General features: G+C 48.5%; 1 protein-coding gene across 1 annotated transcript; it reads left to right on the top strand.

The window, feature by feature from the left end:
- On the top strand, positions 1–11,307 carry SDSL (serine dehydratase like). Its single transcript, XM_070956498.1, has 8 exons — positions 1–39; positions 1,614–1,836; positions 2,893–2,932; positions 4,628–4,767; positions 6,586–6,674; positions 8,377–8,604; positions 9,721–9,845; positions 10,506–11,307. Exons 2-8 carry the CDS (start codon positions 1,666–1,668, stop codon positions 10,697–10,699), a joined length of 987 nt encoding a protein of 328 aa, XP_070812599.1. The 5' UTR covers positions 1–39; positions 1,614–1,665; the 3' UTR covers positions 10,700–11,307.
- The last annotated feature ends 2,620 nt before the right edge of the window (positions 11,308–13,927 follow it).

Below are 13,927 nucleotides of genomic sequence, written 5' to 3'. Positions count from 1 at the left end.
CGAAGAAGGGAAACAAACAACTCGGCTTGAAGAAACAGAGTAAGGTTTCTTGAGAAGTTCCGAAACCCAGCGAGCATCTGGTGGTGGATGATGGGAAGGTTTGGGGGCATAGAGGGGGAAAAACAACACTCCTGGCTGGAGTTTGATTTCTTGGTTTGGAAGGCGTGGGGGGGGGGGCTTTCTCCCCCACATCTCCTCCCCTCCCCATGCCCCCCCCCCCAGGTCCTTGTCTTTTTTCTTCCTTGTATTTCCAGGTGGAGCCGGTAAAAGGCTGATCTTGATAGAGACCTGTTAAAAACCCCAAATGGTTAGAAAAACCATAAAAATTAGGAAATGGCCTCCCTGGGTTTGAATGTATCACTCAAAAAGTCAGAAAATGTGACTTGTATGCAGATGGAGTTTTATAATTCCCAAAGCTGGGTCAAAAATGCTAAGCAGGGATAATTGCTTTTCTGAGATCTTTTCTTACTTTTGTGGAACTAGAATTGATTGGGACATCTTCCTCCCCCTCCTCTCCTCTCCTCTCCTCTCCTCTTTTCTCCTCTCCTCTCCTCTCCTCTCCTTTCCTTCCTACAACTCTCTCCCTCCCTCCCTCCTTCCCTCCCTCCCTCATTCACTCCTCTCTTCCTTCCTTCCTTCTTCCCTCCCTCCTTTCTTTTCCTTTCCGTACTTCCTTCCTTCCTTACTTCCTCCCTCCCTACAACTCTCTCCTTCCCTCCCTCCCTCCCTCACTGATTAACTCCTTTTCCTTCCTTCCTTCCTTCCCTTCCTCCTTTCTTTTCCTTTCGTACTTCCTTCCTTCCTCCCCCCTCCCTCCCTCCCGCCTTTCCTTTCCTCCTTCCTCTCTACCTATCTCTCTCCCTCCCTCCCTCCCTTACTCATTCACTCACTTCATTCCCTTCCTTTCTTCCTTCCTCCCTCCCTCCTTCCCCCCTTCCTTCCTTCTCTCTAACTACCTCACTCCCTCTCTCCCTCCCTCCCTTCCTCCTTCTCTTCTTTCCTTCCTTCCTTCCTTCCTTCCTTCCTTCCTTCCTTCCTTCCTTCCTTCCTTCCCGAATTCCTGAATTCCCCTGCCCCCCCCACACACCCCAATTCTTTTCTGCCTTCAAAGCAATAGGATATCCGGACTGGCTCAAGGTTGACTCAGCCTTCTGTCCTTCGGAGGTGGGTAAAATGAGGACCCAGATTGTTGGGGGCAAGAGGCTGATTCTGTAAACAGTTTAGAGAGGGCTGCAAGTGCTATCGCTATAATCACATAATAACGCTGGCCCTCCGAATAGACACCTTTGAGATTGAAGATGATTTGAGTTTTGAAGTTTGAGCCTTATTTATTTTATTTTATTTTATTTGCTAAATTCGTTTGCTGCCAATCTTGCTCTGGGTGCCTGACATCAATAAAACGGGGAGGGGGGGGTGGGAATTAAAAATGTAAATATACCAATAGCAAACATGATGCACAATCGTACGATACATTGTGCGCAATATATTATATTATTGCGCACAACCTTAGAAGTAGATGACGGAAAAAGAAGAGCAAAATCACTAACCGTTAATTAAGCATTAACCCGAAAGAATGCAGAGGTTTGGGTGAACCTCAAACTTCCATCTCCCAGATTTTTTTTTCGTAGAATTGAATAGGGAGCTTCTGTTGCCCCCCCACCCCAAATGGAGACGCTGCCTGACGGGGGTTTCGACAAACTTTTCCACATTGAGACGCCTTTGCTGGAAAGTGTCTCTTTGTCACAAACGGCTGGAACCAAAGTCTACATGAAGTTGGAGAACGTCCAGCCAAGTGGCTCCTTCAAAATCCGAGGCATTGGCTACTTTTGCCAACAGGTGAGTGACTGAGGCAGGACAGGTAAGTTTTTATGGACAACTGGGAATGTTCTGGGCTCTGGTCACAACTTGTGTGTCGCCTGGGAGATTTGCATATTTGCACACTGGCTGCGGTGACACCCCTCAGATCCTCCTTCGGCCTCCGGGAAACCTAGTTTTAAAAAAGTATGTGCTAGTCTTTTTTTCAGACGTGTCCAGGGTTGAAATCCAGCAGGTTCTGACAGGTTCTGGAGAACCGGTAGTGGAAATTTTGAGCAGTTCGGAGAACCGGCAAATACCACCTCTGGCTGGCCCCAGAGTGGGGAGGGAATGGAGATTTTGCAATATTCTTCTCCAAAGAGCGGGGAGGGAAATGGGGATTTTGCAGGATCCTTTCCCCTGGAGTGGGGTGGGAATGGGGATTTTGCAGTATCCTTTCCCCTGGAGTGGGGTGGGAATGGGGATTTTGCAGGATCCTTTCCCCTGGAGTGGGGTAGGAATGGGGATTTTGCAGTATCCTTCCCCTGGAGTGGGGTGGGAATGGGGATTTTGCAGTATCCTTTCCCCTGGGGTGGGAAAGGGGATTTTGCAGTATCCTTCCCCTGGAGTAGGGAGGGAATGGGGATTTTGCAATATCTTTCCCCCTGGAGTGGGGTGGAATTGGGGATTTTGCAATATCCTTTCCCCTGGAGTGGGATGGGAATGGAGATTTTGCAGTATCCTTCCCCTGCCACGCCCACCAAGCCACACCACGCCCACCAAGCCGTGCCCGCAGAACCGGTAGTTTAAAAAAAATTGGATTTCACCACTGGACATGTCCCTGAGTCACTGGTTTTTGGGGGTGCCTTTTTGTTTTCAATGGAGAGAGGAGGGGTGAGAGGAAGTGTCAGAGACTCACCTGCATGCTGGAAACAGGTGAGAGGCAGCTGGAAGAAAGTCAGCACAGGAGTGTGATGTCACTCCTGGGTTTGGTTGGTAGCTTTTCCTAAAGCCCTTCTCGGTTTTTCATGGACAAATGGAAATGATAGAGAAAAACGAACCCAAAAAAATCTCTCTCTTTTTTTTTTTAAATTTCAGATGGCTAAGAAGGGCTGTCGACATCTGGTCTGCTCCTCAGGTAAACAGTTGCTTTGCACATCTGCAACAAAAACCACTGGATGGAATTGACCCGGCTGGTTGCTTTCAAGTCTTCCAGTGTACACAATGGCAGCCTTACACCAAATATTGTCGTATAATACATAACGTTTCTCGTAAACGTGAAAGATGCCGTAATTAATTGATACTCTCTGTCTTGTACATACAGGTGGTCCTCTATTTACAACTGTTCACTGTTCAAAGTTACATGTTCCAGAAAAAAAAGGACTTATGACTGTTTTTCACACTTAACGACCGTTGCAGGCATCCCCATGGTCATGCGATCAAAATTCAGGCGCTTTGCAACTGAGTCACATTTATGATGGAGAGAGAAAGAGAGAGAGAGAGATTAGAGGAGAGAGAGACAGAGAGAGAGAGATTAGAGGAGAGAGAGAGGAGGGAGAGAGGGAGGGAGAGAGGGAGAGAGAGATTAGTGGAGAGAGATTAGAGGAGGGAGAGAGGAAGAGGGAGAGGGGGAGAGGGAGAGATAGAGAGGGAGAGAGATTAGAGGAGGGAGAGAGATTAGAGGAGGGAGAGAGACAGACAGAGATTAGAGGAGAGAGAGACAGAGAAAGAGATTAGAGGAGGGAGAGAGAGAGAGATTAGAGGAGCGAGAGAGGAGGGAGAGAGGGAGAGAGAGATATTAGAGGAGAGAGAGGGATTAGAGGAGGGAGGGAGGGTGAGGGCGAGGGGGGAGAGAAGGAGAGATAGGGAGGGAGAGAGATTAGAGGAGAGAGAGAGATTAGAGAGAGAGATTAGAGGAGGGAGAGAGGGAGAGATAGAGAGGGAGAGAGATTAGAGGAGAGAGAGAGATTAGAGAGAGAGATTAGAGGAGGGAGAGAGGGAGGGAGAGAGAGAGAGATTGGGGAATATATATGTATATGTATATATTGGAGAAACAAAACAACCACTTTACATTCTCATGGCACAACATAGAACAAACCCACCAGAACAAGATTCAGCAGTCCATCTGCATTTGAAAGACAAAGGTCACTCTTTTGAAGACAGCAAAGTCCACATTCTGAACCTTCTGGTTTGTAAGAAGGGTAAAAGAGGCCATGTGTATCAAAACTGAACAGCCATCTCTCAACAGAGGGGGAGGGATACGACACCGCCCATCTCCGGTTCACAACACAGTCCTTTCAGCAGGACCAAGAAAGCTCCACATCCATTTGCACTCTGATTCAGGTGACCCCCAAATGGCCACAATGGCTCTCAGAGAGAGTGCTAATGACCAGATGACTGCAAAGGATTATACAAATAGTCCTCAATTTACGACGGAGGCCAAAATTCATGTTGTAAGTGGGACACGTGTTAAGTGAGTATTGCCCCATCTTACGACCTTCCTTGCCACAGTTGTTAAGGGAGTCCCTGCAGTTGTTAAGTTAGTAACGTGGTCATGGCTAGCTACCCTATAGACTTTGCTTGTCAGAAAGTCACAAAAGGCAATCAAATAACCCTGGGAAACTGCAACCGTCATAAGTACGAGTCAGTTGCCAAGCATTTGAATTTTTGATCAGGTGACCCACCATTCACCGAGAACTGAAGAAGCTTCTCGGATGAGAAGCGAAACCTCTTCAGGGAAAAACAAAGGAAGTCCAGTTGCCTCTTGTTCAAGCACTTTTTGAGATTCCCATAGAAAGCAATTTTCTCTCTCTCTTCCTCCAAAACCTTTTAGGTGGAAATGCCGGTTTGGCTGCAGCCTACGCAGCCAGGGAACTGAGGATGCCGGCGACAATCGTCGTGCCCCGCGGCACCACAGAGTCAACGATAAAAAGGCTCGAGCAGTACGGAGCAAACGTGGAAATTTTCGGGAAGGTAAACATAGGGAAATTAAAATGTTCCAGAATTAAGGAACAGTTTTGGCTCCCTCGGCTAAGAAACGGAGATGGGCACCATGCCTTTGAATCGGACACAACTGACAGGGAAACCTTTACCTTTTTACAGGAAAGTAGAATTAGCTTATCTGGGCATGTTCTCCATCTGGTCCTTCATTGTTGGGATGTATTTTTCTGCAGCAACCACAGTAGTATTCAGCCAGTAGATGGCAGTGTTTACAAGTCTGGATCTATACTCTATATCAGCAGTCCGAGGACCACTGGTGGTCCGTGAGAAAATTTCGGCGGTCCGCAGAAAAATGATTTGCATTTTTATATTGCAGTAAATCAGGGGTCCTCAAATTACAGACCCTGGGACAGATACGTGCAATGAATGTTTGTGTTGCTGCAGAGAGTCTCCCCCTTCGGGGTCTTTTTGTGTGGGTCGAAGGGGGGGGAGAAATTCCGACTTGGGGTCTGCTTCAGCCTCCTGGTAGGGGGCTTTGGGTGAAGGCTGGAGGGAAGAGCCGCTGGTGGCAAAGAGCCGGAGGGCCTCGTTCCAGTGGGACTGCATCATGGCCTGGAACTGGCTGACCATCTCAGCCTGCTGAGCCTCCAGGCACCAGTACCTGGCCTTGCACTCCCACAGGTCTTCCCTCTGCTTGGAAAGCCTATGCTCCTAGTCCTCAGTGAGGTGCTTCTGCTGAGCCTCCTTCTCGGCCAGATCCAATTTGAACTGAGCTGTTTTGCCAACTGTTTCTCGTGGTGGCTGCTTAGCTCCAACAACTGCTTCCTGTTGGGGTTCTAAGGAGCCCGGGTGGAGAGACGAGGAGTAGCTGGCAGGGGAGTGTTGAGTAGAGGCTGGCGAGGCACCTCTCAACCTGACCTTGAGATGGCCATGCCCACCCAGTCACATGACCACCTAGCCACACCCACCCAACCAGTCATTAGGCAGATCGTATTAGTGGTCCGCGGGATTTAAAATTATGAATTTAGTGGTCCCTGAGATCCGAAAGGTTGGTGACCCCTGCTCTATATCAGTGATGGCTAACCTTTTTGCCATCGCGTGCCAAAAGTGGGGGGAGTGCAGGGGAAGTTTTGCGTGCGCACATGCCCATACCCATACCCATAATTCAATGCTCCCCCCCCCCCGTGCATGCGCACACTCCCCCCTGCACCCCCCCCTGCTTTTGGCACGTGACGGCAAAAGGTTTACTGGTGGGCCCAGTAGGCCTAGTTTTTTTGCCCTCCCCAGGCTCCAGAGGCTTTCTTGGAACCTAGGGAGGGCAAAAACGGCCTTCCCCACCCACCCCAGAGGCCGAAAACAGCCTGTTTCCTGACTTCCGGTGGGCCCGGAAAGCCCAAAAACCAGCTGGCCGGTGTGCGCATGCGCGCTGGAGTTGATCTAGGGAAACACTCGCATGCCCACAGATATGGCTCCGGATGCCACCTGTGGCACACGTGCCATAGGTTTGCCGTCACAGCTCTATATATTGAGTTTCTTTTTTCTTGTTACAGTTAAAACAGTTAAGCAGTAAAGCACATGGTGACTGTACCCTTTGTTTGATCTGTGGGGAGATCTCTCTCTCCCTCCCTCCCTCTCTCTCTCTCTCTCTCTCTCTCTCCACACACACACAAACACACACACACACACGATTTCTAACACTTGGTAAGGCTGAGATCAAGATGCTGAGTCCTACCTTATATGAAGCAGCAGAATCAAAGTTTCATCTTGCTAGTTGGACAAGCGATTTAGGTATTGCCATGTTTTGAATGCTGCTTTCTACTAAATTCAGGTTTTCCTTGTTCATCCTGGCAGGTCTGGGATGATGCCAACGATCGAGCGATGGCGCTATCTAAGACTGATGGTTGGGTCAATATCCATCCTTTCGACCACCCGCTAGTATGGTAAGAAACCTATTACAAGAGGGCCATTCCCGAATCCCCCATCTCTTTCTAAGGAGGAAGGAATGCAGGCAGTCCTCGACTTACGACCACAATTGAGCCCAACATTTCTGTTGCTAAGTGAGACATTTGTTAAGGGGCCCGCGTGATGACCCTTCTGGCCACCGTTGTTAAGTGAATCACGGCAGTTCATAAATTAGTAACACGGTGGTTAAGCGAATCCTGCTTCCCCGCTAACTTTGTCTGGTCGCAAAAGGAGATCACCTGAGCCTGGGACACTGCGACCGACATAAATATGAGACCGAGTGTTTAAATTTTGATCATGCGACCATGGGGATGCTGCAACGGTCGTTAAGTGTGAAAAACGGTCCTATGTCCCTTTTTTTCAATGCTGTTGTAAATTTGAACTAAACGAACTGTAGAAAGTTGAGGTTGTACTACAGCAGTGGCTAAAATTGTGGGAATGTTTTGGGGAAAGTGTATTTTTGAGGTTTGATGGCTAATAACACCATTAAAAAACTCCATTTTTTGGAGTTTCAAGATCATTCTATTCCACTGCTGGAATGGCCTGGGAATAGCCCAGACTTTAACCCAATTGAAAATTCTAAATTCTTTAGCCAACTAAAGAAACTGGTTAGTCAGAAGCGACCCAGCAATAAAACCCAGTTAACAGAAGCCATCGTTCAATCTTGGTTTCACATTAGAACAGCTGCAGAACTAAAAGACTTGGTTCACTCCATGGGAAGACGTTGTAAGGCCGTCATTCGTGCTAAAGGTGACCCAACGAAGTATGAACTGACGTGGTGATAATTTTTGTATATCTCGTTTTTTCTATGGTAATTTTTGTATATCTCGTTTTTTCTACGTGCTTCACTTTTCTTCTTTATACTGTAACTGCTATTCTAATAGCAAATCCTTCATAAATATTATTACATTCTTGATTAAACTATCTTCCACTGATATATAATTTTATGGTACTACTCCCAAAAAACCCACAAAAAAAAGTGGTGTTATTAGCTAGTTTTAGAAAATACAACTTTTCCCAAAAGCTTCCCACAATTTTGGCCACTATTGTAAGTACAGTATGTATGTCAACTTGAGCTATTTAGAAACTAACGAAGGCGGGATAAAAATCTAATTAATAAATAAATATGACTTAAGGATGGCATCTGCTCTACCCTGGAGCAGGGGTCTCCAACCTTGGCAATTTTAAGCGTGGTGGACTTCAACCCCCAGAATTCCACAGCAAGCAAAGCTGGCTAGGATTAATGGTTAGGCAAAGCTGGCTGTTGAATTCTGGGAGTTGAAGTTCGCTGGCTGTGGAATTCTGAGAGTTGAAGTCCACTGACTGTGGAATTCTGGGAGCTGAAGTCCGCTGACTGTGGAATTCTGGGAGTTGAAGTCCACTGACTGTGGAATTCTGGGAGCTGAAGTCCACTGACTGTGGAATTCTGGGAGTTGAAGTCCGATGGCTGTGGAATTCTGGGAGCTGAAGTCCACTGACTGTGGAATTCTGGGAGTTGAAGTCCGATGGCTGTGGAATTCTGGGAGTTGAAGTTCATTGACTGTGGAATTCTGGGCGTTGAAGTCCACCAGGCTTAAAGTTGCCAAGGTTGGAGACCCCTGCCCTGGAGCACACCTTTGGCCCCAACTTTGCAACTTTGGGGAGCTCCTTCAAGGACTTGGGGTTTTACTCTCCTTGCAGGAAAGGACACGGCAGCCTTGTCAAGGAGCTGGAGGGGTCTCTAGTGATCAGACCAGGAGCTATTGTGCTGTCGGTGGGAGGCGGTGGCCTTCTGGCTGGAGTGGTCTCTGGTTTGCAGGAAGTGGGCTGGTCGGACGTCCCCATCATTGCTGTGGAGACCAGAGGAGCTGAAAGTTTTAATGCAGCCATCCAGGCTGGTCAGCTGGTCACTTTGCCCGATATCACCAGGTATGTTGTGGTGTGGAGCTGAACTTCACTGCAAGGTGGTTGAAGAATCCTTCCTTCCTTCCTTCCTTCCTTCCTTCCTTCCTTCCTTCCTTCCTTCCTTCCTTCCTTCCTTCCTTCCCTCTTTTCCTCACTCCCTTGCTCCCTCCCTCCTTCCCTTTCCCTTCCTTCCTTCCTTCCTTCCTTCCTTCCTTCCTTCCTTCCTTCCTTCCCTCTTTTCCTCACTCCCTTGCTCCCTCCCTCCCTCCTTCCCTTTCCTTTCTCTCCTTCCTTCCTTCCTTCCTTCCTTCCTTCCTTCCTTCCTTCCTTCCTTCCTTCCTTCTCTTTTCCTCGCTCCCTCGCTCCTTCCCTTTCCTTTCTCTTCTTCCTTCCTTCCTTCTCTTTTCCTTGCTCCCTCGCTCCTTCCCTTCCCTTCTTCTTTCCTTCCTTCCCTCCCTCCTTCCTTCTCTTTTCCTCCCTCCCTTTTCTTTTCCTTGCTTCCTCCTTCCCTCCCTCCCTCCTTCCCTTCCCTTCCTCTTCTTCCTTCCTTCCTTCCTTCCCTCCCTCCCTTCCCCTCCTTCTCTTTTCCTCCCTCCCTCCTTCCCTTCCCTTTCTCGCCTTTCTTCTTTCCTTCCTTCTTTTTCTCCTTGAACTCTACCTTTTGAATCCCATAAAGCAAAAATAGCAAATGCAATAAAATATACCATAATGCAATGTCATAAAACATACTACTCTAGTTGGAAGAGACCTTGGAGGTTTTCTAGTCCAACCCCCTGCTCAGGAAATAGACCCTATACCCTATATTTGGGGTTAGGGTTGGGGGTTAGGGTTAGGGTTAGGGTTACGGTTAGGGGTAGGGGTAGGGTTAGGGGTAGGGGTAGGGGTAGGGGTAGGGGTAGGGTTAGGGTTAGGGTTAGGGTTAGGGGTAGGGGTAGGGGTAGGGGTAGGGGTAGGATTAGGGGTAGGGGTAGGGTTGGGGGTTAGGGGTAGGGGTAGGGGTAGGGGTAGGGGTAGGGTTTGGGCTAGGGGAATCGTGAAATACATGGTTGAAGAAACTGTGGGGGAATTCCACCCTTCCACCCTTGAACTTTGTGGTTGATCTTTTCTACACCGGCTTTTTTTCCGCTTATCACTCCGCAGCGTGGCCAGGTGCCTTGGGGCTAAGACGGTGGCCCAGAGGGCCTTAGATTGTACCAAGGAATGTCCAATCATCTCTTATGTTCTGGAGGACGTGGAAGCTGTGAAAGCTGTAGAGCAATTTCTGGGTGAGTGTTAGAAGTTGACTTTGAGAGACGGGACTGGAAGGTTGGGTGGATGTTTCCAGTCCTGAAGAGAGACAATCAACTCTAGAGAATTCCTTGGACATCTCCTGTGGTTGACTCCATGAACATGTCCAGACTTTCCTGGATATCACCTCTTTATTTTAACGGATTGATTGATTGATCTGTTTATGCATGGTAGTCTCCTTCCATTCAAGGTTGACCTCTAGCTAAGATTCTGTGCAGTTCGGAGAACCCCCAAATCCCACTCCTGGCTGGACCCACCCATCTCTCCTCTCCCCTCCCAGGGTGAAAAATGGGCCTACCGGAAGTTTGGGAAGGCTGGAAACAGGCCTTCCGGCCTCCAGAGGGCCTCCGGAGCCTGGGGAGGCCGTTTTCGTCTTCCCGGAGGCTCAAGGAAAGCCTCCAGAGCCCGGGGAGGGCAAAAATGCCCTCCCCACTGTGGTGCTGGAGGCTGACTAGGCCACGCCCACCCAGCAATCAGGCAGAGAACCCCTTGCTAAAATTTTTGAAGCCCACCCCTTCCCCCCTTCTTTCTGCTTTTCTGATTGGCTGCCGTTACATGCTATATTGAGGGACCCCCCCCTCCCCTTTGCTCCTGACTTCTTTAACCCGGCTGTCATTTGCTGCTTGTGTCTTTCTCAGACGATGAACGGATTTTGGTAGACCCCGCTTGTGGTGCCTCGCTGGCTCTTTTATATTCGGGCTACCTACAGAAGCTGCAGAAAGAAGGAAGGCTAAGCAAGACGCTGGAGTCCATCGTCATCATTGTTTGTGGGGGGAGTGGGATCAGTCTGCCGGGTCTCCAGGCTTTGAAGAAACAGCTGGGCATGAAATGAAGTCACGTGTTTCCGGACACACGATTCCCAAAACCACTCCTCTAATTAGATGCTTAAACCAGAGCCATTTTGGATGCAGGTAATCTTTGTCTTACGACCACAACTGTGCCCAGCATTTCCGTTGCAAAGCGAGACAGCGGTTATATGACTTTTGCTCCCTTTCTGCAACTGGGTATGTCTAGTCTGATGAAAAGAAGGACTAAGGGGTGACATGATAGCAGGGTTCCAGTATCTCAGGGGCTGCCCCAAAGAAGAGGGAGTCGAACTATTCTGCAAAGCACCTGAAGGCAGGACAAGAAGCAACGGGTGGAAACTAATCAAGGAGAGAAGCAACTTAGAACTAAGGAGGAATTTCCTGACAGTGAGAAAGTGGAACAGCTTACCTTCAGAAGTTGTGGATGCTCCAACACTGGAAGTTTTTAAGAAGAGGTTGGATAACCATTTGTCTGAAGTGATGTAGGGTTTCCTGCCTAAGCAGGGGGTTGGACTAGAAGACCTCCAAGGTCCCTTCCAACTCTGTCATTCCATTCCATTTCTATTCTTCTAGCCACAAACCCATTCAGTGAATCACTGCAGCCGTTGAGTTAGCAACAGGGTGGTTACGAAGGAAGGAAGGAAGGAGGGAGGGAGGGAGGAAGGAAGGAAGGAAGGAAAGAAGGAAGGAAGGAAGGAAAGAAGGAAAGAAGGAAGGAAAGAAGGAAAGAAAGAAAGAAAGAAGGAGGGAAGGAAGGATGGATGGAAGGAAAGAAGAAAGGAAGGATGGAAGGAAAGAAGGGAGGGAGGGAGAGAGGAAGGGAGGGAGGGAGGGAGGAAGGAAGGAAGGAAAGAAGGAAGGAAGGAGGGAGGGAGGGAGGGAGAGAGGAGGGAAGGAAGGAAGGAAAGAAGGAAGGAAGGATGGAAGGAAAGAAAAAAAGAAGGAAGGAAGGAAGGATGGATGGAAGGAAAGAAGAAAGGAAGGATGAAAGGAAAGAAGGAAGGGAGGGAGAGAGGAAGGAAGGGAGGGAGGGAGGAAGGAAGGAAGGAAGGAAGAAAGGAAAGAAGGAAGGGAAGGAGGGAGGGAGGGAGGAAGGAAGGAAGGAAAGAAAGAAGGAAGGAAAGAAAGAAGGGAGAGAGGGAGGGAAGATGGAAGGGAGGAAGGAAGGAAGGAAAGAAGGAAGGAAAGGAGGGAGGGAGGAAGGAAAGAAGGAAGGAAGGAAAGAAGGGAGGGAGGAAGGGAGGAAGGGAGGAAAGAAGGGAGGGAGGAAGGAAAATAACATGCACAAAACAATCATGTAATATTCATCGGCTTGCTGGATTTATCGTTAAGTAGAGAAAATATTCTTGCAAAAAAAATAAATAAATAAAGAGGAGAGGCCAGCCACAGTGGCTCAGTAGCCTTGTGCGATACGCGCAGCAAAACGATTAAAAACCTACACAACCCAAATGAGGAAATACCGCCCGGCTGCCCTTCGGTTCTGCAATTTCTCCAAAATAAACTACCAATGCAAACAGAGCTGGCAAGGCTGCCCTTTCTTTCTGCTCCCATTCCTTGAAAAGAAGAGGCTGTAAAACTCTCAGGCTCGTTCTTGGCCCTTTCCTCAGCCTTGTGCCCCTATCTGAAATTTATTTATGCATTACGACCGCCATCGAGCCCACCTTTTCCGTTGCAAAGCGAGACAGTGAGATTAAGTGAGCCCTTGTCTCATTTTACGACCTTTCTTGCCCCCCCGGTCGTTAAGCAAACCGTTGCAGTTATTTCAGTTAGTACCCAGTTGTTAAATGAATCCGACTTCGCTCATCCGAAGGTCGCACAAGGGAGATCACGCGACCCCGGGACGCAGCACCCGTCGTAAATACGAGTCAGTGGCCAAGCGTCAGAATTTCGATCACGTGACTATGCGGAGGCCATGACGGTGGTGTGAAAAAATGGTTCCTAAGTTGCTTTTTTCAAGGCAGTTGTAACTTCGAACTGTCACTAAACAAACTACTGTTTAGAATTACCTGTATTTAGTAAATTTATTCGCCATCCATAAATTTAAAGTAAAGGTAAAGGTTCCCCTCGCACATATGTGCTAGTCGTTCCCGACTCTAGGGGGCGGTGCTCATCTCCATTTCAAAGCCGAAGAGCCAGCGCTGTCCGAAGACGTCTCCGTGGTCATGTGGCCGGCAGGACTCAACGCCAAAGGCGCACGGAACGCTGTTCCTTTCCCACCAAAGGTGGTACCTATTTCCCTACTTGCATTTTTTACCTGCTTTCGAACTGCTAGGTTGGCAGAAGCTGGGACAAGTCACGGGAGCTCACCCCTGTTACGCGGCGCTAGGGATTCGAACCGCTGAACTGCCGAACTTTCGATTGACAAGCTCAGCGTCTTAGCCGCTGAGCCACCGCATCCCTCCATAGCACAGGGCGACTGTAAAACGGATAATTAGATACAGGGAAAACTTCCTCCTTGCTCTTAATATCTCCTCTATGGGAGCCTTCTTCAGCAGGCTTATTTAAATTTTGATTTATGTTTCATTCCATTTCTGCTCCGTCTCCCCCCCTCTCTCCCCCCCCCAGGGCCAACTCCTGCGTTGTTTGCATACGATTATTATTTAGCCCCCATCAATATTTATCCACAGTCGCATTGTTTTGACGGCAATTCTGCACTGCAATTAGCAAGCGCGCCGTCTTAGGTTCACTTATTTGCTACTGTCTGCCTGCATTATTGTCATAATTATTTTTAATTATAACAGTTCTTTCCCGTCGCCGCCACTGCTTTTGGCTGGGGGCCGTAAGAAGACCGCTCGGATGGAGATGCTCAGAACCAACAATGGACGCTTGGGGCCAAGCAGGGAGGTGTGATATTTGGATTGGGGCTGGGTTAGATTACAGGTTACAGATTACAGAATAAACGGAGTTGGAAGGGACCTTGTAGGTCATCTAGTCCAACCCCCCGCCCAAGCAGGAGACCCTACATTATTTCTGACAGATGGCAGTCCAGTCTCTTCTCGAAAGCCTCCAGGGATGAAGCTCCCACAACTTCCGAAGGCAACTTCTGTTCCACTGGTTGATTGTTCTCACTGCCAGAAAATTCCTCCTTATTTCCAGGTTGAATCTCTCCTTGTTCAGTTTCCATCCATTCTTCCTTTGTTTGGCCTTCAGGTCAGTGATAGAATTCAATTTTTTTAAACTACCGGTTCTGTGGGCGTGGCTTGGTAGGCGTGGCAGGGGAAGGATACTGCAAAATATCCATTCCCACCCCACTC

This window comes from Pituophis catenifer, unplaced genomic scaffold (assembly GCF_029215685.1).
Source record: "Pituophis catenifer annectens isolate HBS135680 unplaced genomic scaffold, rPitCat1.0.hap2 SCAF_43, whole genome shotgun sequence".
In the NCBI taxonomy this organism is placed as follows: domain Eukaryota; kingdom Metazoa; phylum Chordata; class Lepidosauria; order Squamata; family Colubridae; genus Pituophis; species Pituophis catenifer.
The sequence above is the reverse complement of the archived record's forward strand: the minus strand, read 5'-3'. Positions and strand labels throughout refer to the sequence as shown.